The sequence below is a fragment of the Cylas formicarius genome, unplaced genomic scaffold, assembly GCF_029955315.1.
Source record: "Cylas formicarius isolate icCylForm1 unplaced genomic scaffold, icCylForm1.1 PGA_scaffold_2__14_contigs__length_35257938, whole genome shotgun sequence".
Taxonomy (NCBI): domain Eukaryota; kingdom Metazoa; phylum Arthropoda; class Insecta; order Coleoptera; family Brentidae; genus Cylas; species Cylas formicarius.
In genome coordinates, this window is record NW_026844319.1 from 11,543,114 (window position 1) to 11,569,067 (window position 25,954).

Here is a 25,954-nt window from a genome sequence, read left to right on the forward strand (position 1 = left end):
GTTGTAGGCATATTAACGGTACTCAACTAGTGTACAATTTTTGCACCTTGCACTTACCTCAAATTCAGTCAGGTGTTCATAATAATTGGTTGTGTCAAATTTCACCGGCGACATCGAGGTTTCCAATCCAAATTGCTGACATATTTAACATTAACTACGCTTGGAAGCAAATTTAAATTACTACTTGTCCCGGAATCACTGGTCGTTCAAAATGGGGTAGCGATCGGAATCCCAATTCAATTCTTACTTTTCTCAGCTACAATGTAAACAAACGCAATTAAGGTTAGAATTTTCGAAGTCAAAGCACTCTCGCGTAAAGTAAAGGAAAGCAACTTACCTATGTTGTCATGCTGCGTTGAATTGACGCACTTGATTTGGCATTTTTCCCCCATAAAAATCATCTTTCATACACGAAAATATTTTAATCGATCACAAGCTAAATGTCAATCAATAACGTTCAATTCGCCCGGAAGTGGCCAGAGTTGCAATTGTCTGTCATCGCCAGGGAATATCAGATCGGCTGGATGATTTTTCTCTACCAATGAAATCTTTTTGTGTTTTTTTGTTATTATCAATATTAAAAGAACAAGCTCGTATCGGACTCTTTTTGATCTTGAACGCTAACGCGCATCATCGGAGTTTCGCACCCATATTTTAAGATTGATTGAGTTCATGTCACGTTTTGTGGGTTTGAATATATTGGATAAAGCGAATTTAAACTGCGATAGCGGGGAAGGCCACTAACAACCTAGTAAGCATGTTATACCAGTTATTATCTTGAAATTTCACTTTTTGTTCTGGGTACTTAGGGTGGTTCTGCTTCCTTTTAGGCCTTTTATTTCCGGGAATTATAAATCAAAATAACAAGCACTAGTTTGTTCGGACAACCAGCGACAAGCATTTTCTTTTGTCAATACCACCAAGAAGGTCGCCCAAGGTGAAAGGTGAAACTCGTGTCTCGACGACCTTTGAAACTGGGGACCGTCCATTCAGAACGTTCTGGACAGTCATGCTGATTAATATCCACCAGAGGAAAAAAGAGCAATAGCACTAAAATTGGGTATTTGTGAGTAATTTACACTGTTCTAAATCGGATTGATTTTGAGCTTTTGCGTATTACATGTGTGTTATGCGGCCGGCTTATGTAAGGATTGAGCCCTCAAGACCGTAAAGCTGAAACGACTAGTTATAACTTTGGGACCTTATGCTTTATATAACACCACACCCGTACTTTTGTTTTTTTTTTTCCTTTTTTTTAGACTTTGCTTAAGAACAATAGACGTTTCCTATTAACTTAAGTTCTAGACTTTTTTTTGTACCTTATACTCCTCCTTTCCCGTTTTGTGATAATCAGTTTTTCACTATTCGAGGAGCTACGTCCTGTGAAAAACAGGTGGAGCCAAAATCTCTCTAATTTTGCTTACGTTTTACCCACCCCCTCACCAACTGGGTGCCCAGAGCAGAAGTAGGACGTACTCCTCAATTTTAAACAACTTTCGACAAGTGAATCGCTGAGTACAATTATAGTTTGACCACCCTTAATTTAATACTTCTTAAAGTTTTTTTTTGTTAGCCAGTCGAAGTGCTAAAAAAGGCGCAGTTACAAATAGGGTTATTTTTTTCTGATATTTATGTCTCGAAAAACACTTGGTATGCACCTGCACTTGCGCCATTTTGTTTGTAAACAGCGAGATATGGCATTCAAACTTTACCGTTTCCTTCTTCTCCACCCCCACCCCCACTCTCACAAATCAGAGCAATTTCTATCTAAACAATCAACTCTTTAATAGTACAATTAGTGTAAGCTACAGTCATTAATAAATAATAAGTAAATAACAACGAAAACATGAACGTAGCAGCGTCAGGTTCGAGTAGCTTTTTGGGTCATGCGAGATCGAGACAGACTTTATATGGCTTCTCATTTAACTTTTAACAGTGTGATAAGAAAAACCACTTATTGGCGTCCGTATTCCACTTTTAAGTTACAGACAATTTCAATTAGCGTTGCCGTTTAATTATTTTTAAGTCAATACATAGATAAAGCTCTAGTGCCTTGGGCTGTTTTTGTAAATGATAAGAATCTTCTTACAGAGGAAATTAAATAAATAACACACAAGCAGACTAATAATTGACCCAATTTTTTAGTCATTAATAAAAATAAATCAAATATGCAGCCTCCGTAAGGCAAAGTAAAATAGACCCACAGACCAAATTGAAAAGAAGCTAAAAAAACTCGCAATAAGGTACAAAAATGACATTACCATTAATTAACTATATTAAAAATATTGCTAAAATATTTTCAAATAGCTAGGTGACGTCATAGAATGGCACTTTGCGAACGCTTGGTCGGTAAATGGTTGGGTTTTTTAGAGTAGGGAGTAGAAAAACATATAAATAACATAATATTTTGTAATAATAACGATAATGTTATGCAGAAAACTTTTTTTAATTCAGCAATGACATAATATCTGAAAATACAAAAATTCAAAAAATTCGAAATGCTGACGGATGCGCAAGAACTACAAACATTGTGTATTTTATGGAAACAAATAAAAGTGACCCATTAGGACAGCAGTCGTCAACGAAAACAAGACACCTTAAAAATGCAAAAGTCACAATAATTTAAGTAATTTTATTTCAATTTTGATTGAATATTGCTTTAGGAAAAAAAATAAAAATTAGCAATATCTCAAAATACGAAGATTACAAAAAACACATTGTCGAAACACTTACGAACTACTATAATATTCAACAAGTTTTACAAACACCATTTTAATCATGTGTTTAATTTTACACAAGCGGAACGCAGGGAAGCTAGTGCTTAACAAACGAATGACTGATGAAGTTTATCAACGTGTTGGCATACTATACTTTTTCTACAAGCATTAGTTTCGTGGTAATTTTTTTCAAATCAACACTATTACATTCACCATCGGTGGTTAAAATCTAACTAACGCTCCCAAACTAGTGACTAGAATCGCCGAAATGTCCGAACTGGCCTGGGACTGTGGGAACTAAGCTAAGGTCTTAAAGTGATACTTGCATAATGCCTCTGTTATCAGTTGGGGTAATATATTCAAAACAAGACATCCCGCATAGGTTGGGATTTTTTATAACTGTAATGATTGTATGCATTCAATTTTAATTGATCTCTATGTCTATTTAGGTATTTTTGTGCGTCTCTCACTCTGTAATATAAATATTCATGGTATATACATAACAAACAATTTTTAGCAATTAAATGCTAATAAATGTTAGTAGTTTATGTTCTATAAACTCTGTTGCGAGATAAGGACACGAAGTCTTTCGGTAGTGGCACCATATGAAATTATGTTGTAGCTTAAGACACACTTAAAAGTCTGTCCTTATCATCAGCATGTTTGAAATTTAAAAGAGCATGATAATCGCTGTTTAGTTTCTTACAACATGATCTACCCAGTTTAAGTTACTATTTAGAATGACCCAAAATAATTTTACATTCTATCCGCGTAATAAATCCTGAGGCTGATATATTTTTATTGTAAAATTTTTAATTTCTGGTCTAGAGGGCCTATGATAATAGACACAGTTAGTTTTCACAAACTATTTCTACAGCAACAAAATTAGCTTTTTGATATAATTCAATTATCAATACCGATGTAATGACAGATGTGTCATCAGCAAATAAGAACACGTTTCCATTATGTAATTGCAAATTTTCTATAAACTTTATTCTGTCTGACAATAAGCTTTCCGTCCTTAAGATATTCTGCGGAACACCCGAGACTTCAGTTAATCAAAAATCGACCGAAGATATTTGGACACGGTTTTTGATATATGAAAATTTATTTTTTCATGCCTGTTTACAGTAACTTCAGCAACTAGTATTTCCTGTGCTGCTGACGTGATTGGAGTGTGAACTAAATATTACCGCCAAAATATAAATTCTCAAGGAGGTAGTTATTTATAGACGACAAAACTTAGCCCATTCTAATTAAAACGCATTTTCTTAATAAATTTAACTTAATATATATAATCAAATAACTAGCATTCTCACAACACAACACCACAACAATTAATAAAGTTTATACTAAATCAAATCACACTTACCCGTTAACACCATCAATGTGTAACATTCAAAGTTAATTGAGGCGATGGCTTTAACTGTCTGTTGTGACGCTAGCGATTAGCGCTTATAGTACCATCTACGAAAAATTTGTTCTTCAATTATCAAACATCTATTTTTTTCTTTATCTGTGGATCTGCTGGTCATGTCACACGTCACTCAATAAATGTGCTGTTGTGCAAAAATGTACCCGATGTTGTAGAAAAAGCATAGTATGCAAGACAGCCGTCACTAACGATCACGATTGTATTACATTTCAATTCTACTTGGGATTTAACTAGTACGCCCATACTCATTCATGTATCTTCTATGTAATAATAGATCAGGGTGTTCCTTAATGCTATGAATATTTAAGTAGGTGAATCTACATGAAAAAATTATGATAATTTATTAAATAAACTCTTGTCCGAAAATTGTGTCCATGTAATAAAAAACAGTTTGCCAAGGGTAAATATACAAGTAAACCATATTTAGTTCGTATTTACGATGAAAAATCTTCGTCAACAGAGCCAAAACTGGAACTGTTACTAGCAGAAAATGATCCTTCGTATACATTAAAAACGAAAAATCGTCGCTGAGCGGGGCAACTTCGTAGCACGTGGCGTGAAGCAGCAGTGCATTTCAAAAAGAAGCCGCGTCGCGGTTTCTTGTCAAAAAAAGGACGCATTGTGTTTCTGTCGTGCTCCTGCGGACCACTATGGAACTATCGCAAAATCGATGTAATGTTATTGAGGAGACACCCTGTATAAAGTGATATTCACGGTCGCCGAAATTCAAAATTATGGCAAACTTTGGTAAGTGTAAAAATTTTTTACTTGTCGGGGCGCAAAAGACAAAGGTAGAACACTGGCAGGTAAATGAATGGGTTTTGTAATTATTAGAATAACGAAGTCATTAGCATAGAGCAGAATCAGAAGTTAGTTAGTTGCGCTGACAGCTCGCCCAATGACTGGAACATTCTCGTATAGGTTCTTGATACCACTGACAAAGTTGAGAAGTTATAACAGAGTCGAAAGCTCTTGAAAGACGTCATAAACCTCTCTACCTTTCAAACTATTTTTGAAGGGGGCTCAAAAAATACACTAACCGTTGGCAAGACGCGGCATTCGAGGAATGTATCATCGCGTCGCATCGAACACCTAACGATATTTTCATTGCCATATATTTAGCGCGACATCTGGATACATTCGAATATATGTTCGTGTCGAAAATCCGAATTAATGCGACATCGAATGATGAGTCGCATGTAGCGTGAGGGGAAATGCATAAACACTAAATGTAACCATACATGCATTAGTCACATTTGCGCACACGGATTGCACACGTGTATGAAAAATTGTTAGCAATAATTATACATTTATATTTACAGAAAAATTACTCCGGGATATCATCCATTAGTTTGTTGAATTCTGCTTACAATTTCGCTCACGTTTAGTCAAGATTTGTCTTGGAATTTTCTGCGGGATTCCGGTCGGAATTCGCCAAACGAAATGATTTCGGGATAATATTTCATAATATTTTGAACGAATTCTACCCGAAAACCTTTAAAAGGGTTATTCGTAGCACGGAATATCATGGCCCAAATAAAAGTTTTCCTAAAGTTTCACTTTTTGAAATTAATGTCGTATAATATAAGTTGTTTCAAAAGTGCTAAAAGTTTGAATAAAACTATTAAAGATTCTTACATAAGTGTAGATTTGTAAAAATATATCTTAATTTTAATTTCTTCAGTACTTAAGAATTATGTATGTTATGTAAGTGAAATTCGCAGTAAATTATAACAACAATCCATTTTTTATATCGCAGAAGAACTTGCAGTTACGACTTAATTAATTAAAATGGGACGCCATTTTTTTTAACACACCTAATTATTCATGGAATGGATGTCCTATAGTTAACTCTTCACGTTTTCCTAAAAATGACGGACTCTGGCGTTATTTGATGTTTTCCAAGGTATTTCCTAAATAAAAATTTTATTGTATCTGGTATCAGAAAATTTCTTTTTTCTACTCCTTACTCCAAATATGTATGGAGAATATGTCAGTAAGATTCTTTAAGAATGTTGTTAAAATTCAGGTGTTTCTTCAGTTTTATGTTATCTTTAGTTGTGAAAGTTATGCATAAATTTATAAATTATAGATGCATAAATTCACAAACAACCAACTTTTACGTAGAGGAGACGGGCATTATAGCACATTTTAATAGTAATAGAGCAAAAAAATATAATTATGATAGATATCTATTTTTTTATCTATATATCTATATATATATATATATATATATATATATATATATATATATATATATATATATATATTAATTAGAAATAAAACACAATTTTTAATTTTTTCAAGAAATAAAAAAATAAAAAATGTCTTAACTTAATCCATTTTGAGTTATTTCATTTATCAAGAATTGTTTAGTCTTCTAGTTTTAAAGCTAGCGTTAACAAACGAACCGCTGTTATTCATATATGCCCTTTTCGAATTTTAAATATAAAATTCGTGCTGCTAACTAGCAAAATGGAGTTAACGGAAAGCAAACAGAAGAATCCGTGCCGTGCTGTTTTCTTTATGCATCGACCGTCCGTTCTACACTCGGTTCTACATAAGATAATTTTTTTAGTAAAAAAAAAACAGCTAAATCTCTATTGACTCCAAGTCGAATAACAAATGAAAAACGTAATGCTGTCTTTGGCATCAGTTGCAGATCAGAATTGTATATATGTATGCATATATAGCGTGTTTCAAAACGAATGGGTCATAAAATACCAGCGTATTCTTGTATCAAAATATTTCGCTCTGTCAAATAAACCTATGCTCTAAAGCTAAAACTTTCGGATATATGGGGTGCTAAAAGTAATTTTATTTTTTCATTTTTTGTTGCTTACGTCCACAATTTTTAAAAATATGGCACACAGATTTGCCATTGGGGATTTTCGGGTTTGAGAACTTTCTTTGCAAAAATACCATTATATTTTTTTGTATGTTCTCCAACGCAATTTCTGATCAGATAGGATCGTTTTCCGGTATTTTTAAAGTAAAAAAGGTGTTATTGTTCAATCTGCAAAACAGCAATATGAAGATTCTCGTTCTATTAACAAAATGTTATCTGCTGACGAGGCTACTTTTTCCCGTAGAGGTATTTTTAATTTTAATAACAGACATTCATGGGAATTAGAAAATCTTCATTTGATATGGGAATAGTATATTATGCAACAAGTGCGGTAAACGGCATTTGACTCACGAGTTTTTAATAAACGAGTGAGTTAAAAAGTTTACCGAACGTGTTGCATACTATACTTTTTCTACGACCGTTAGTTTTTGGGTACATTTTCGCAAAACAACACGAATACATTCACTGACATGATCGTCAGAATTGACAAACGTCAAAATTCAAAGCGTGAGAAATATCTCCGAAAACATCCGATTGCTCCCAAATCCGAGCGATAAAATCCCGAAAATGTCCGAAGTGGCTCGGAATCATGGGAAACGAAACTGACGTGGCAAAGTGACGCTTCCGTCTCTAACATACCTATCAAACACTCGTTCCGCTGCGCTCCGCTTGTGTCAAATAAACTCAACTCGATTCAAATGCCGTTTACCGCACTGGTTGCATAATATACTATTCCAGCACGAATTTAAGATAAATGTATGGCAGAGATAATGAATGTACTAGGACCATTTAAATTAACCCCAAAACGTTTCATAGATGTCCTTTTAAGGGATTCTTTTAATTTAAATTGTCCCCATAAATAAAAAATAAATTATTACAAAAATCTACTAATGAGGACAAACATGTAATCACAGATGACTAAAAAAACCTACTAAAATAAATTGTAATATTAATATTATATGCCAATCTTATTTATAATTAACAAATTGGAAAAAAATACAATTTAGAATGCAGAAAAAAGAAAATAATTAGTAATAAATAATATAAATAATAAACATAAATAAATTGTTTCTGTATGCCCATGATTTGGTTCAATGCATGTACTGTTTCTGCAATGTAATCTTATTGAATTTCCAACTTTTTGAAGATTATTAAGTGGTTGGTCCGTATAAACTTTTTATTTGAAATCTCCCCATAAGAAAAATACTAATGGGGTAATATATGGCGAACGGCGAAGCCACCGTCGATTGCTCTTTGTTTTATTTTGATTTGTTACCAAATTTTCTATTTAACCATTCGTCAACAATTTTAGAAGAATGCACAAACAACAGTTTATGAGATTCTTCCAAACACAAATTGATCAAAAATTGTCCAACAAAGGTAAGTAATTATCACCAGGTAAAACGTCCCTATTAATTTATCGTTAATAATATCGCAACACACATTTGTTTTCTGGTAATATTCGTTGTAATAGTTAATAACGAAATTCGGATTTTCATCGGACCACCTACAACTTTCGAAGAAGACAACACCATTAATTGTTAACGTAGTTTCATCTCCGAAAAAAATGTGTTTATGGAAATCACGCTGATCTTCTATTTGTCTTTGAATTATATAAGCGTGATATTTGTAGGATATTCTTCTTAAAAAAAGTTCTTAATGATCAAGCAATCATTATTTGCCAAAAAGAATCAATGTCATCAGAGTGTCATAATGTTTAAATCAAAGTAACATGGATATCCGCGATCCGGATTTTATATTTGTCCATTAATAATAATTTATAACAACAGTTTTCTATCAAAAATTTAAAACAAAAGTTTTGCTATTTAAATGACGATTTCTTTGTTATTAAATATAGTTGCAACAAACAAAATGTTTGCTTTGCTAAAAAATTAAGAATCTAAATTAATTTTACAAATAAGATGGAATTGATTGATTGTAAATAATGTGCGGCAATATTTAAAATAATTGAAATAAATAATAATAACAAAGAAATTATTAATAATTTTCGAATAAAAAATTATTTTCCATCGTAGTAGGCCCCGTTTTGGTATTAAAGCATAACTTCTAACTTTTCTTAATAATATTTTGCTCAGTTTTTTGAAATAAGGCAATTTACTCTTGTGCATTATTTGTATTTTTTGTCCTACCCTGTATGCTGCTTGATTTGCAAATATTTTAAATGCATCTAATATGATTATCGAACATGCACCAGCTTTTGGCAATATTAGCATTTTAATTGTACAGTTAGAAAAAAATAACCATATTTTGCACACTAAAATCATCAAACTGTATATTTCTTTTTGATAAAATTGTTGCGTATAAAAAAACATAAACCAAATTACTAAATCTGATCAATTTCCTACAGAAAATATCAGTGACTATGAAGGTACCCGAGATAATATATACACCCCGTGAAGTTGCAAGTAAATATGGCACAAAAACGACCCTTTCCGCCCTTTCTAAATTGTATACATATAAACGTATCTTTGATACGTGAGCTGTACGTAGGGTTCAACGACCTCGGTATCGTTCTCCCCAATTTACACGAGAAGTCCCATTTTAACCCGTGGAAATCGATCATCCTATTTTATTTCGTGTTTCGTATTTCGGCCGTCAGCAAAGCAACCTCGTTTTAATTCAACTTGCGAAACGTCCCAAAGTTGACATTAAAAGTCGGACACATCCGCAGCAGCCGCGTGACAAAATTTGGGGAACACTGCACCAATCGGTTTTAGTCCGTGTGCCAAGGCACTCGTCCACAGAAGCAGACGTTTTTCGATTCACATTCACATCAAATTTGGTGACCCCTTTCTCTCAAATATTTAGAAAGTGCCCATTTTACAACAGCGTAGGATTCAGATTGTTAGAGCCAGCAATCTGCCCCTCCGTCAACGCGAGCCAGAAGATCTATTATGTCTCTCTCCATATCTACAGAGCGTTAGTCGGTTGTCCCTCTGACCAGATTTGATAACTTCGATAGCTCATTGCCTCTGTTTAAAAAATAACGAAGAAACACAACGTCTACCATGTCGTCTGGGCCATATGCGAAATTTGGATATCCGCCTAATACCTCTCATGAGGACCAAAGTTTTAAAACTTGCGCTTGCAAATAATAACATAAATAATAGATTCAACAAAAGACAAATGGGTAAGATGACTTCTGATAAAAGGACCATATGACCACATTATTGTATTTCAATGCATCAGGGACCATAGTAAAATAGAAATCATATATTAAGCTTGCTGCCTCACTGCACCCATAAGTGGCAACCCTTAGATGTGTGTGTAATGAAATCATTTAAAAATACCTACAAAGAAGCAGCTTCTGGATGGCAAAATCCTTCTATGCGAATCAGTGATGATGAAAACGCAGGCTTGGTAAATGAGGCCTTTATAGGAGCGTTTGATTGCGGTGGTATTTATCCATTAAATTCCCAGACTTTTACAGTCAGAAACACCAGTTTTATTATCCACTAATACTGACGAGAGCCAAAACGTAAGAGACAATAAAATCTTTGGAATTTCCATAAGCATCTACCATACCAAAGACTCCACCAACCATCGTGGTACATCCAAAGCTCTAATAAAACAAGTATTTTGGCTCTTAGAAATTGACCATGAAACGTTTGAAGAGTTGACTGTGAGGGGCCTCCAGGTCTACCAATAAAATAGACGGAATGAGCACAACGTTTGTACTAGCGAATGCTCATTATGATAATAAAATCATTTAAAAGATTTTGCAGACCTCGCTGAAGTGAGCTGCTTAAAGTCAAGCATCAACCTGATTGGCTTACTCAGAAGTTGCAATTTTGAAAGCTTTTGAGGCTGCTTAGTCTGACTTTCTTATTCAATTGGTTAAAAGCTTGAAAACAGTAAACACATCATTGTGAAAGATTTTGCCAAAAATATGTAAAAAAATAATAGAACCGTAGGAATACCCCAAGTACTACAAATTTTGTCCCGAGATGTTATGAAATGCTATGAAACGCTTGTGTTTTGCGTTAGTAATAATAATAATGGTAATGATTTTATTGTAATATAAAATTGCAAAAGGCGATGTGAAGCTTAGCTAAACTTATTTTGCTAATCTAACCTAACCTTATGGCAATTTTATAAAGTACACAAGCAAAATAACACTTTTAACAATTATTTGAAGTGATCTGACCTTTCTTATAAGTCACCTTATTAAACGTAGAGTTACTGAGACTTATTAAGCTGCTTGGTACTTTATTATAAGAGATGTAGACCTGTGATAATTTTGACAATAGTGTATCGATTGACCTATAAGGACTAATAATTTTTGTTTATATGTCAGAGTTAGATGCAGCACTATATTTTCAAAACTGATTTTAATACAAAACTAATAGTAATTGCATTGGTAGATGGTAGACACTTGAGAATCATAAAGAATTTTTATTGGAACTAGAAAGCAGTGGTTCAAATTGATGGAAGATTAATTGACGAATGTTGCATTCAACAGATATTGGTTCATTCTTCCTCCCGCTACTGTTTAACATCTACTCGGATATAATTTTTAAAGAGGTTTTGCCAGTTGAAGACTTTGAAGTAAAGATCAACTGATCAATAATATTCGATATGCCGAGGATACAGTCCTCTTGTGCGATAGTAATCAGGACTTTCAAGGGTTTCTGGATTGTGTAAACACGACTGGACGAGACATGAGTCTGAAAACGAATGTCAATAAGACAATATTCACGATATTCGGTGGTGAGCCGATGCTTCCCTGCAGGTAGACGAAGAAACATTGAAGGAGTTACTCAATTGAAATATCTTGGATGCTACCTCACAGAACAGCTTGACCCAGGTAATGAGATTAAGAGCAGAATTGAAACAGCTCACATAACTTCTCTGAGAATGAAATCCTTCTTCCCTAACGACAATTTAATCCTAAAATTGCGCCATGAATAATAAAATGTTATATTTGGTCGCCAGGAAGCTTTCGAAATGTGATTGCATAGAGGAATTGGAAGAAAGCAGATGTCCTAGCTGAAGAATATTTGCTATTGCAAATATTCTTCAGCTATATGCTTATATGCTTATATGCAGTGCCGACGTTATAAACACCCCAATTGTAATTGCCAATTGCCAAACAACGAGGATTACCGGCTGGGAGAATAAGTCGTTGTGCTTCGAGGGCTAATTTGGTATACAGACATAGGAGGAGGGAAATATATTATGACGATTCTCATAGGATGCCCCCTATGACAGAGTGTTCCAAGCTGAGATCTGAGTGATAATTATACATATGTGCCTAATATTTGACTGCCCAAAAGATTAACAAGGTTGGTCGAATATAATTCATTCAATCACCTCACTTAGGTACTTAGCCGAAGGTATTGAGGGCAATGACAAACTCACTCAAGATGAGGCAGTAGTCTCTCGCTGTCTAATGAGTTAGGACACTGGCATTCTTATACAGGAAAACACATGCGGGATGTGTAAGGATTTAGAGGAAGTTCTCCTAGGATCTCCTAACCATCTGGCACGGTGTATTAAGAGTTCGAGCCATGGCCACTTTGTATAATCCTTATGACTCAATTAACAGAACTGAGTACAGCACAGTATCCATATAGGACATATGGATCCACCATATGCGAGAATAGAATAAGGCCTTGCTCTAATTAATTAACTAATAAATGTTAGAATGTCAGGCAGCTCTAGGTGCTGAGGTTGGGCTACATAATGATGACCGGTTCTTTAAAAACCACGCCAAGACCTTAAGGTATGGCTTGGGGTCCGGAGAGCTGCACTCAGATTGCAGATTCTGGGAAACTCAAGGCGCGGACAGAGGGGCACCGACAATTATGTCAGATGGGAACCAAAAGGGACAGAACTGACAGACATGCAGATCGAGCGTCCCTGCAAAGGACAACTGGTTCTGTGCGGGAAAAATTATTCTTGTACCTCGTGGGCTAATCTGGTATGTGGACGGGCCCAAAATAGACACTGGAACAGGAGCTGATGTGTCCGGCAGCTTTCCTAGGGTACAAATATCTGTGCCTCAAGAGAGGTACTCGGACAAGCGACAGTCGAGCGACTGTCTAGGTTCTGAACTCTGTTTACTTAAGAGCCGAAAAACACTGACAAGACTGGTGAAAACTAATGCTGTTAGTCTGGCCTGGGTAACCGCTTGAAGACAATAAAATAACAGATCAACTGACTGGACCCGGACCTTTCGTTAAAATAGCAGGCAGGGTGCTAAATAGTAAGCTGAATAAATGTCTCGGGTGCAGTAAGGCATTGTATGTTTCCTATGTTTTTCAAATCTAACGTGTAAAGTCTTTTTGTTTCTCCTCTCCTCTCTGTTATATGACTCTCCCCACCTTCACAGGTTAATTGGTAGATACAATCTTTCTCTTAAGCCGATGTTTCTGGCTTTGTTTTTGTAAGTATGTTTGTTTTACCAGCAAGTGGTATGATGGTTAGTTAACGTTCTAATATTATCCGAGATATAACGTCCGGATTTGCAATATGCAGTGCTCGATAGATTCTTGCTTCAATCGTCCTAGAATTGTCAGTAGAAATTAACCTTAGAAAGTGTCTCTTCGATTCGGGATGCACATCCATTTGTAAGTCTTTGATGCAAAACTATATAAAGTGAAGACTGTATTCGGATTCAGGATTACATTAAGCAATTTATTTACAAAAACAAAGCCATAAACATCCACTCGAGAGAGAAAGGAAAGGAGACTCGCGAAATTTGTATGGAACAAACAACACCACATCAAATGATAGACGCTCAGCTTATCCACAGGAAACCGCATTGGAAAGGGGGCGACTTTAAGAAAGCTGTATTCATTAAAAAAATGAAAACATCTTTAGCAATCCAAGCATGAAAATAAAAGGCAATCTTTCTTTAAGCAAACGAGGAAACTAAAATTCATCTCCTAAGCAGCTGCACACCACTAGACGGCAGCCGAATAAGAGTGCTAAAAGCTTAATTCATTAAAACCCAGGAACTCCGCATGGAAAAGGTACTGTACTTCCTCGAGAGCACAGGACTCTTCTACGGGAGGAAGTCAAGACGTGCGGGCATAATGAATCGAAATATATGAATGCAGTGTCATTGTCATAAAGGACAGAGACGTATCGCAGATAGAATAGGAACAATCTAGTTACAATATCAGTGGGACTGATGTTAAAATTTAACGGAAAACTTGTCGACTCGAATGAGAAAGAAAACAGACAATGAAGGGTGAAATGCAAAGGTCAGAACATGTATGTACTAAACAACACTGCATTAAATCGTCCGAAGCTCGGGTTATCCATAGGAAACTTCATTGGAAAAGGCGCAAGATTAATGAAGTTGTCTTCATCAAAAACACATACCGGACAGTATTAAAAAATCAATTTTAATCATTGTGAAGCAACCAAACTAGAAATCATCCGAACACTCTGCAAAAGAGCAATCATTGCAGTGAAGAAGCGTCACTTGATGCAGAATTAAGCAGGATTAAAGATGATTTGCTTCGTAATGGCTACACTCCAAAAAATTATCAAATTTTAAACGGAAAGCTCTCTCTCTTGACGAACCCATACGTGAAGGGAATCTCAGGAAAGATGTGTCGAATACAAAAACATTACAAAATTAAGATTACATTCAGTTTCGGGACAACATTAATGAGCATTTTAAAAGAACAAAATCAGAAACATCGACTCGAGAGAAAAAGTGTATCTACCAAATACCGTGTGACTGTGGAAAGAAATATACTGGAGAAACGAAAAGACTTTTAAACGTTAGAGTTAAAGAACATAGTGGTGAAATCCAAAGGTAGAGGAATCGTGAATCGTTTCCACAAGGAACCGCATTGGAAGAATGGCAAGTTTAAGGAAATTAAAAATAATGGCAACATCTTTAGCAATCCAAGGGTGGAAATACCTGCAATCTGGCAACCTTTAATAGGGCACGCCAATCTTGGCGTCCTAGCGGAACAACTTCACCCTTGACTGTACCCGACTCCGTCACAGTTGAACCTCGTGGTTTAGGATATAGGCCTCGCAGCCTTAGAACTAAAATTAGTCTGCCCTTGAAAAGGGGTAGTAATGCTAAGGCTCTGCCAGATACGTTTTGTAAACAAAAAATAAAGGCAATGGAAGTTCGACAATCTCTTAGTATTTGTGGAGTTCCCTTCTATTCTAGACACAGTTTGCATGTGCTGTCGTTGACCACCGACAGTGTCCTTTTAGGATTCATCGCCTATAACCTTCAAGCAAACGAGGTAACTAAGCAGCTGCCTGAGTACTAAAAGCTCAATTCATTGGGACCAAGAAACTGCGCATGAAAGAGGTACTGTACTTCCTCGAGAGTACAGGGCTCCTCTAAGGGAGGGAGTGAGAAGACGTGTAGGCATAATGGATCTAAAGATCTGAATGCAGTGTCCTGGCTGTAAAGAACAGGGACCAATCACTGATAGAATAGCAATAGGAACAATTGATATGACCAATTAGACTGAGGTAAATACTTAACGGAAAACTTCTCGACATTATTTTGACCCCCAACCGACCTCGAACGGAGAGATCGTGGGGACCATTTTCCATCGGGAATATCGCTTTCGGTCCTTTAGTCCTGCATTACCAGCAGGACGAACGTTTTATTGATTTCTCTCGTCGGCGGCGGCGGCGGGCCCGACACGCCGCCAAGTGCATCTCTCAGGCTGGCGGCGGCGGCGACGGCGACGTCTGCCCCTCACTATTTAGGATCGCGGGCGGCCGCGACGCGAAACAGTCGAACGTCGAATACGTCGCTTGCCAGAATCGAAACGGCAACACTTTCCGATTTCGCGCGGTGTGCGGAATGCCGCCGAATCGCCGCCAAACGCAATAAAAACCGCCCGACTGTATTTATTCGGAAATACTTCGCGGCCGTTCACACTTGCGATCTCCGTACTATCTCCGCGCGGTCATACATTATGTCGTTCGTCTGAACTATTTCAAGGACGTCCGTCGTGACGCTCCACCGATTCTTCGTCGTCAATCTCGGATTCGAGGAGTCTCAGTGCGCGCGGTCGACCAAACGAGCATGTCACCCAAGTTGTATTGTAACGACATGAACCCGGGGGTTCGAGCGGTGCTGCTTACGGCCAAAGCTCTGGAACTGGAACTGGACCTCGTCGAGGTCAGCATTTACGCGAAGGAACGGTTCGACGAGGAGTTTTCTCGGGTAAGTGGTTTCGTTTTGGCTGACCGAGTTCCGTAAGGATGCCGGACGACGAACTTGATCCGCTATAACGACCTAATACTGCCAGCAACAGGTCTGTTTACATAGATATCGACTCCGGGTGCGTAACGTTGTGCCAGGAGTTTCGCCTTAAATTCGCCAGGTCTTAACGGTCGCTGGTTCCTGACTCCCTAAATCAAAACTTGTAATATTATATTATGCAACAATTTGTTAAACGGCATCTGAGTTGCGAGTTTATATGGCACTGGCGAAGAGCAACGCAGCGACTGTTTAATTAACAAGTGACTTAAAAAGTTTACCAAACTTATTGCATACTATACTACCTCCATTTTTGCAAAACAACATGAATACATTCAGTGACATGAACGTCTTCTTTCTCTCTAAGACTGTTGCTATAATATTAGTTGGCCTTGACAAAACTGTTAGCCAATAGGGCTCTGTTAAGATTAAAAAATGAACGAAAGAAAGAACTTTGTCGTAGCAGCAGATAGAGAAATATTATGGTGTTCAAAAATATGGCCTGCTGCTTGGGTACACATGTTTAGTTTTTTTCGTATATTTTCTTAGCTTAAACGGGGTTATTCATTGCACGCGTCTCGAATTCCATTTTCTATATCTTCTGGTATTGTAGGAGGATTCAAATAAACACGATCTTTAACATATGTGTTCAGTCACATGATCAAGAAGGCCATCCAATGAATCCCCCTCTACTTGTTGGATTTCGATATTATCAATTTCTTGAAGCAGTTGAGCTAAATTAGTCAAAAAATTTAAATTTCCAGGCTCGTTATATGGTACGTGAAGAAAATATGGTCCAATAGCGTGTAAGTGTTTTATTCCACACCACACATTAAGCGATCAATGGTTGTTGTTTTACACTTTCCGTACCCAAAATGGATGTTGAATAATAATGCATGTTATGACGATTAATTGCACCATTACTGCGAAAATTAGCTTCATCGGAAAACGTTATTTTAGGTACAGAATTTGGATCGGCCTCCATTCCTTCATTTATAATGCTCAAAATCATGGTTTAGAAGTTTGTGATGTAATTCCATATGAAAGTGATGATATTTATGTTTTGGTGGTGCGGATTGTCTTGAACTTGAAGTAAAATTTCCAATTCTTTTTCCTCATTGGTAGCATTTCACACAACACAACACAACAGAACAGTGCCAACACCTAGTGTATAAAGCAAATCAATTAATTTACTCAATTGTCGCAAAGTATTAAAAATAGGTATATGACACACTTAATAAAAATTGTAGGTTTTTGTAAGATCTTTCAAAAGAAAAAATAACAATATATATGAGTGCCATTTAGGAAAATTGAGATTTTTTTTAATTTAGGATGTTCCAAATATATTCGTTTATTTTGAACATCCTGTACCATATTAATCAAATTGCATTGCATATATCTTTTACGTCATTTTCTAATAACGCTTATGTCAAATATTAGTGATCTACTAATACTATCGTACTTTTTTGCTAGTGTGACAACTAGTATGTTTTTAGAAAAATTAAAATATTGGAAAAACTATTAGGTTCAGGTATATATTGTTATTTACAAAAAAGTTGAATAATTTTAAAAGGAATTAAAAATTAAAATTTGAAATAGGGTATTAAATTTTTAAAAAAGGACGTTTTATTCCTCAAGCTTTGCAACTTTTGTATTTACCATTTTCTTATAACTTTTGAAAACAATGAGATAATTAACTTTACTCTATCGTTGACTCACTCTGTATTGTATATTGACGATTTTACAATTCAATGAGACATCAAAAATTGTGAAACTCTTTCGAACGTAAAATTGGGAATGGCGGCTTGAATTAGTTTTAAGGTACAATGCAAAGATGTCCTTTGAGTTATCGGCCTCTGCAGTAGACCCAACTGAAAAAACCATAAATGGATTTCATCATCAGATATTATTGTTGTGCCATATTCCGCAAACCACACACAACAAAGATTGTTAACAGAGCCATGAAAAATGCTTGTTTGTTGCTTATGCAGGTAAAATGAACCAATCAAAAATTGAAATGTGAACGGTAAACATTAGGATGTAACTTTAAAAAGTTCATACGAGCCCTAAAACTAAATGTTCGGACGATGTAAAAAATGATAAAAAAGACATTTTAATTTTTTTTTTTTTGCTTTGTCGGTTGAATAATCAATTTACGAACATTATGATAGCATAGAAAGTGCTATCGTAATGAATGATTTTTTATTTCGCATGAATAACGGAAACATACCAAACATACCAAATTTGCTGACAAATAAATATTCGGACGCGAATGTTTATTGACCAAGAAATCAATGATACCCATGCATTGATGGTAAAATGTAGTGTGCTTAGATAAATGAGATGTCAGTTCGGGTTGTATCTTTCAAGTTTGTATAATAGTTGATAAGAAAATGACGCGTGGTTTTGCAACAAACAAAAAAATACGAGAAATTATCATGCAAAAAAATTCAAATGACGAGTATTGCAAAATCAACAGTCGGGGATGTTAAAAAAAAGTATGGAGAGACAGCTAGTGTTAGCGTTCATGGTAAAAGTTCAGGCCGCCCCCGTAAAATCAATGAAAGAGATCGTCGTATTCTGGTCAAGATTTGTAAAACTAGTTACGACAAAATCAAGCCCAATGGAATCACGAGGCAAATTGAAATGTGTCCAGGGAATGTTGTAGACAATGGATGCATAAGTCTGGTTGGTGAGTTTTTATAAGGTAATTCTATAATTATATATATATATATATATATATATATATATATATATATATATATATATATATATATATATATACAGGGTTTTTCACTTAAAACTCCGCACGCCAATAAGTCCAAAACGAAAAGAAATATTTAATTTCTGTAATAAAGTAGTCAAAGTGTGGGGTCAAGTAGATATTTCCTAAAGTTTAAAAAATTCGACGCCTGCAAAGAGCTGGGCGTCGCGACGCGTCAAAAAATTATTCGATTGCAGAGACTTTGGAAATACGCGCATACAAAAGTACATATTATTTAAAAACTTTTTTGTTATTTACTCAAACTTATTTACTTTACCCGTTTCTAAGTTATACCGATTTAAAATAAACATTTCTTGATTAATAAAAAATGTGATTAACGCTTATTTTTACAAGTATGTCATGAATGTTAGTTACTATGGCAACCATTGTTATCGCAGTTGTTTTAAGTGCAATTACAAACAATAGATTTCAACTATTTTAGTATGATTTTATTTATTATTTTTTATCGATTTAGTTCTGATAACATGATAAATAAATGAAAAAACAGTAAAATACCTACAAGTTAATAACCAGAATTATTATTGCAATTTACTACATAATAAGACATTTCTAAAATTTTGTTCAAAATTATGTCCATCTGCTCGAACACAACTATCAAAAACTTTTAACAGATGAGCTTAGGTCACTTGTAGGAGAGTCCTTCTTGTGATAGCGGCACACGCTGCACTAATTTTGTTAATGAGATCAGCCATATCTTCGATAGGTTCTTCATAGATAACGTTTTTTAGGTAGCCCCAAAGAAAATAATCTGGTGGTGTAATGTCCGGGGACCTCGCCGGCCACCTTACCGGTCCATTAGTACCAAACCATCTATTGGGATATTCTCGGTTCAAATACCTCGTTACTATTTGGGCATTATGTGCAGGCGCTCCATCCTGCTGTAGCCACATATTCATTCTAGTGTCAAGAGGCACTTCTTCTAATAGTTCCGGAAGTGTAGTTTGAAGAAATCTTAAATAGCGATCTGCATTTAAAGTTCCTTCGTAAAGGTAAGGTCCAATAAGGAATCCATTTAATATGCCGCACCAAACATTGATACTAAAAATTCGTTGGTTACCTCTTTCTGTAATCCAACGAGGATGGTTTTCGGGCCAAAAACGACGGTTGTGTCTATTAACGATTCCATTATTTTGAAATCGACTTTCGTCGCTCCATAAAATTTGCATCTTGGCTATACAAATCGGACAATGTCACTAAGAAATACATTCTTCTAGCATAATCGCCTGGTTCTAATTTATGAACTAGTTTACTTTTGTACGGGTGAAAAGAGTTTCTATGTAGAATTCTCCACGAAGAACTTATGGTAACACCGGTATTTTCTTTTATCTCTGATAGGGATATCTTGGGGTTATTATCAACCTGCTGAATTACAGCAGCAGTATTTTCATCATTTGTAGCCGTCCTGTTCCTATCTCTTTTAGGTTTTATGAAGCTGCCATATTCTCTTAAGTTTTTACATAAACTTGAAAAGGTTGTTGCATCGGGGACTCTTCTATGCGGATAACGCCGTGCGTAAACTCTTTTTGCTTTTCTACAATTGCATCTGCATTCTCCAAACACCAGTAACATGTCTACTTTTTCCTCATTGCTAAATTGCACCATTTTCACATAATAATTCTTAGTTTTTTTTTAACCGAACAAATTTGGATATTTCTTGTGACAAAATGTGACAATTTTTTGATACAGCAATAACAACTTACGTTTGTAATTGCACTTAAAACAACTGCCATAACAATGATTGCCATAATAACTGACATTCATGGCATACTTGTAAAAATAAGCGTTAATCACATTTTTTATTAATCAAGAAATGTTTACTTTAAATCGGTATAACTTAGAAACGGGTAAAGTAAATAAGTTTGAGTAAATAACAAAAAAGTTTTTAAATAATATGTACTTTTGTATGCGCGTATTTCCAAACTCTCTGTAATCGAATAATTTTTCGACGCGTCGCGACGCCCAGCTCTTTGCAGGCGTCGAATTTTTTATACTTTAGGAAATATCTACTTGACCCCACACTTTGACTACTTTTTACATAAATTAAATATTTCTTTTCGTTTTGGACTTATTGGCGTGCGGAGTTTTAAGTGAAAAACCCTGTATATAGTGTTCGAAGTGTTTTCGGAGCGCGAGCATTGAAGATGCCAAGTGAGATTTTGGCGAAACGTCTGCAGGATTCCAGTCGGAGTTCAACAAGCGAACGGATGATATCCCGGAATATAGTGTCATCACATTTTTCCATCTGTGAATCAATACGTGAGAATATATATATATATATATATATATATATATATATATATATATATATATATATATATATATATATATATATATATATATATATATATATATATATATATGCATATATATCTTTACAAACATAAAAATTCGGTTACATTTTGATAAAATGCAAATTATTTAATCACAAACCTTCATAAATTTTGACAAAAGAAACCGAACAATGCTATAAAATATAAGGAATATAGGGAAATAGGGAAAAAAATAAAAAAAAATTAAGTAAATCGGCCTAAAGAAAATGCTCGAAATTATTCTTGAGGTTCCGAAATGGCCACCAGAGGGCGTAATTGACGTCTGGAATTTTAAAACCCGTCTTGTGCAAACTTAGATTGAACAACTTTTAAAGCTAAAACAAGTTTAAATCCTTTTTGTTGCATGCTTTTGACGTGCTATGAAGGAGACGATCCCCAGATAGCATCTTTTGACATAATGGCAAAAAAAATAATTTTCTGAAAAAAGATAATTTTGATATCATTCTCGTCCCAGTATCTTTATCGTAACCTAACGCAATGCTTCTTCTATTTTAATAATTTGCTGCGTATACTCGCTCCGCTGCATATGCCTTTTCATGACAATGGGAAAACACAACCAACAAAAATCACAGAAAACTAGATAGATAATTAGGAGACTTTGGCAAGAATCAAATAACGACATGAAAAATGCGATTTGTCAAATTTCAACAGGATACTAAAAAAGCAAACTATAATAATATATTCTTATGTAATAATAATTTGATAATTAAGAATGAACAATTTCCGTCAAAGGAGGTGCTTTATTTCTTTTATGATTTTCCACTTACTACTTAACACTTTAGTAATTAATAAACTTAGCTAGTCTTAAGTCTCAACTTATTAACAATTTTAATGAGTGACTAAACCAAAATATTAAAAAATTGAAAAACACCCAATATTTGAAAACAGATAAGGATAACAGAATATAGTAATAATGTCTATGGTATTGTAAAAGAAACTAATGTAAAATTGAGTTGCAATTTCTATTATTCGTGTTTTAGGTTGGGATAAAGATATTGTGATGTGGTTTTTACTGAGTTGTTAGACTCTTATTTGACAATTTCATGAATCTGAATGAACAAAATGCCACGTATTACACAATTTCAATTTCTTTTGTTTTTTTGTTGCTTAATTAGGTCCTGCAAAAAGTTAATTTCAAAAATTAAGTAATAAAATTTGTCCTTTTACTGTTTGGGGTTAAAGTTAAACCTTGACGTGCAAAAACACTCTACTAATCTGTAATATTTTACCAATATTATTAAAATGAGAGAGCATTTTATAACCTATTAGATGTTCATAATTTAATTTAAAGTGCCAATTTTATGAAATTGAGAACAATTAAGGCACTGGATAACTAAGAAGAAATAAACAACTCTTGAAAAATGAAGTGAAGATTTTAATTATAAATAAAATATTGATGAAGAGAAACAAAGGTAAATCGCGAACTCACGAAATTATAATGGGTATTTTTTTTTCGATGTGTAGAACTTTAAGTTGGCATTACTGTTCAAGATGGCGACCGATTTAACAGCTGTCAAGTGAATTATTCTCAGGTTTTTTGGAAATTCATCATGAATAGACTCACGCCTGAACAACGCTTGCAAATAGTGCAATTTTATTTTAAAAATAATGGTTCTGTGCGGAATACGTATCGCACACTACGTCCATTTTATTCGATTAACCATGGAACGTTTTCGCACCACGTTTACTCTTATTGATAACTCGCATCCCCAGAGGGGCCGTACGGCGCGTGCGGAAGAAGTTATTGCTGCTGTAGAGCGTAGCATTGAGGAAGACCCGAATGAGTCCATCCGCCATCGAGCACAGGAATTGAATTTGTGTCCATCCATTTTATGGAAGATTTTGCGGAAGGATAGGATCTTGGTTTACGTGCTTACAAAATCCAACTCGTACAAGAATTGAAGCCAAACGATAATTAAGTAAGGCGTAGATTCGTCGAATGGGCCCAAAACGAGATTGCCGTTGTTCCCAATTTTCATAAGCGAATTTTGTTTAGCGATGAAGCGCACTTCTGGTTGAATGACTCCGTCCACAAACAAAACTGCCGCATTTGGAGCGAAGCTAATCCTCAAGTGTATGTCGAAACACCGTTGCATCCCGAAAAACTGACTGTTTGGTCCGGTTTATGGGCTGGTGGAATCATTGGCCCGTACTTCTTCAAAAACGATGATGGCCGGAACGTTACAGTCAATGGTGATCGGTATAGAGTTGTGATTACTAACTCTTTCATTCCTGAATTGAATAACCATGATGTCCAGGAGATGTGGTTTCAACAAGTCACACAGCTCGTGCCAAAATCGATTTATTGAAAAACACGTTTGGTGACCGCCTAATTTCACGTTTTCGACCTGTGAATTGGCCTCCAAGATCTTGTGATTTAACACCGCTAGACTACTTTCTGTGGGGCTATGTAAAGTCATTGGTCTATGCGGATAAGAAACGCTTGACCATTTGGAAGACAGCATTCGCCGTGTTATTGCCGATATACGGCCACAAATGTTGGAAAAAGTCATCGAAAATTGGACGTCCAGATTGGACTACATCTGCGCCAGCCGTGGCGGTCATATGCCAGAAATCATATTTAAAATGTAATGTCACGAGATTATCTTTCGGATAAATAAAATTCATGTCAATCGAATAATCCATCGTTGTTTTATTGCAACTTAAAGTTCTATACATCGAAAAAAAAAACACCCCTTATAAAGCATGGGCGCTGTCAAACACCTCTTCCTTTTTGGGTGTAGGAAACAAATGATTCAGAATGTTTATGGAGTGGTCGAAAGTTTGGTAATAAAAATAAGGGGTCGCCACTGAATCTTTAAACCGCTATAGGCTTTCGCCTTTAATATCGTCGCACTTTAATGCGTGAAAATGTAAATTAATATTCATCGAGCTTTAACGTTGACACAGGTACACGTCTCGGCGTTAATTAACTACGCCGTCTTCGTTTACTCCGGCGTTTATGGCAAATGGAATGAAAATTTTGGCTTGACGAAAAGAAATTTTTAATTAGAAACGCACCAAGGGGTATGTGATTAAAAGATCAAATGAATTGACCAAATTAGCACATCATTTAATTACCTTAACTCCCAAAAAGATATTACCAGATTGTAGAAAGGCATAAACGGCCTTGCGGTAAAAATATTTGTAGCGATTTTTTTTTAATTTAATAGTCAGGAGGTCGTACTGAAATATCACGCTTGGAATTTTTCTCTAGCGATACTTTAACCTTTGTGTACAGGATGTATCAGTTTATTACAGCATAACTTTAAAATTTGGTAGCATTTTTAAAATAAAGAGAGTTAAATTATATTAATAACTGTAACAATAATAATTATTATCGATTTTTATTTATATATTCGAAACGCGAAAATTGTTAATTATTGTTGGCAAGTAATATCTCCATTATACAATTATTTTTAACTTAATCGTCGACTTATACTCTGGTTCTTTGTAAATAGTGCTTATTTTTAAATAATAATATTTATTATTTTTCTATTTTGGTATTATTCTTACTTCGACAGCGTGTTACACTTAAAATTTGTACACCCTTGTAAAATCTTTAGCTTTTTGTTGGATACATCTCTCAAAAAAGAAGAGACAAGCACTAAGAAATTAAAAATTAGAATATTTAGGTTTTTATTCTTTGACCCTTCTCGATATTTGCCATCAAACAATATTCCCAGTTGGTGATGACTTCAGGTTGATGTAACACAACGTTTTAGTACGTTTTCGAAAAATCTATCCAACGACAAAAAAATTATCAAAATTGAGCAGTTTTCAAAGTTTGTACAACCTTAAGCAGGGAGCAAACGATATTTCAAACACTCCTTAATAGAACTTTAAACATCCCTAATAGTTCTTCTTTTTTCTCCCTCTTTTGTTAAATAGTGCCAGTTTGCCATGACTTTAGATTGAAGCAATAAACAAAGCAAGGGTGTACAGTTCTGTAAAATGTAGATAAACTATCCATCAATATCTTCAAATTTTGTAGGTAATAAAATGTTTGATAGGCATATTCCATATCGTTGTTGTCATGAAACTTCTTGAATTCTGCTGTTATTTCTTTGTCCTGGTACCAAATTAAACTCGCATTTTTTTAGAGGGAATTTTTTACTGAAACTGGTAAAATTACTCTGTACACTGACTTTGTTTGCTACATTGCTTAAAAGTCCATAACGTAGTCATATTACAACATCATCTGCTTATAAAATTCTTTGTAAATCTAATTTTTCTTTACTTCGAGAAAAAAACCATCTTACCTCTCAAGAAATAGGCCATATCAATAAGACTCTTCTGTCTCTATACCTTGAAATTGCGTCTTGCCCCATTTATCTTCTACCCAGAATAAAATTCAAAAATTTGAAAAATTATCGTCAACCCTAGTTAAACCATCAAATCCTTCTTAGCTACCAAACACTGAGGTAAATGTATCATCTAACTAAGTAAACTTTGTGCCGAAAAATTAGATCTTGTAAAAGGTTCCAACTTCCTTCTTGCCCCACGTAGTGACCTAAAAGAGGAAATCATTTCCAATGTTGAGTCTATCCTAAACAAATTACCATTTCAAATAGCTTTTGATTTGAAATTTGAAAACGCAAAAAATATACAAAATCCAA

At 35.1% G+C, this 25,954-nt stretch overlaps 1 protein-coding gene across 1 annotated transcript in view; it reads left to right on the forward strand.

Annotated features, from left to right (window-relative positions):
- The first annotated feature begins 15,693 nt into the window (after positions 1 to 15,693).
- LOC132698295 (glutathione S-transferase 1-like) overlaps positions 15,694 to 25,954 on the forward strand; it is a 43,200-nt gene continuing 32,939 nt past the window's right edge. The window contains exon 1 of the mRNA XM_060664286.1: positions 15,694 to 16,184. Coding sequence (XP_060520269.1) covers positions 16,044 to 16,184 — 141 coding nt within the window. The 5' untranslated portion in view covers positions 15,694 to 16,043. The remainder of the gene's footprint in view (positions 16,185 to 25,954) is intronic.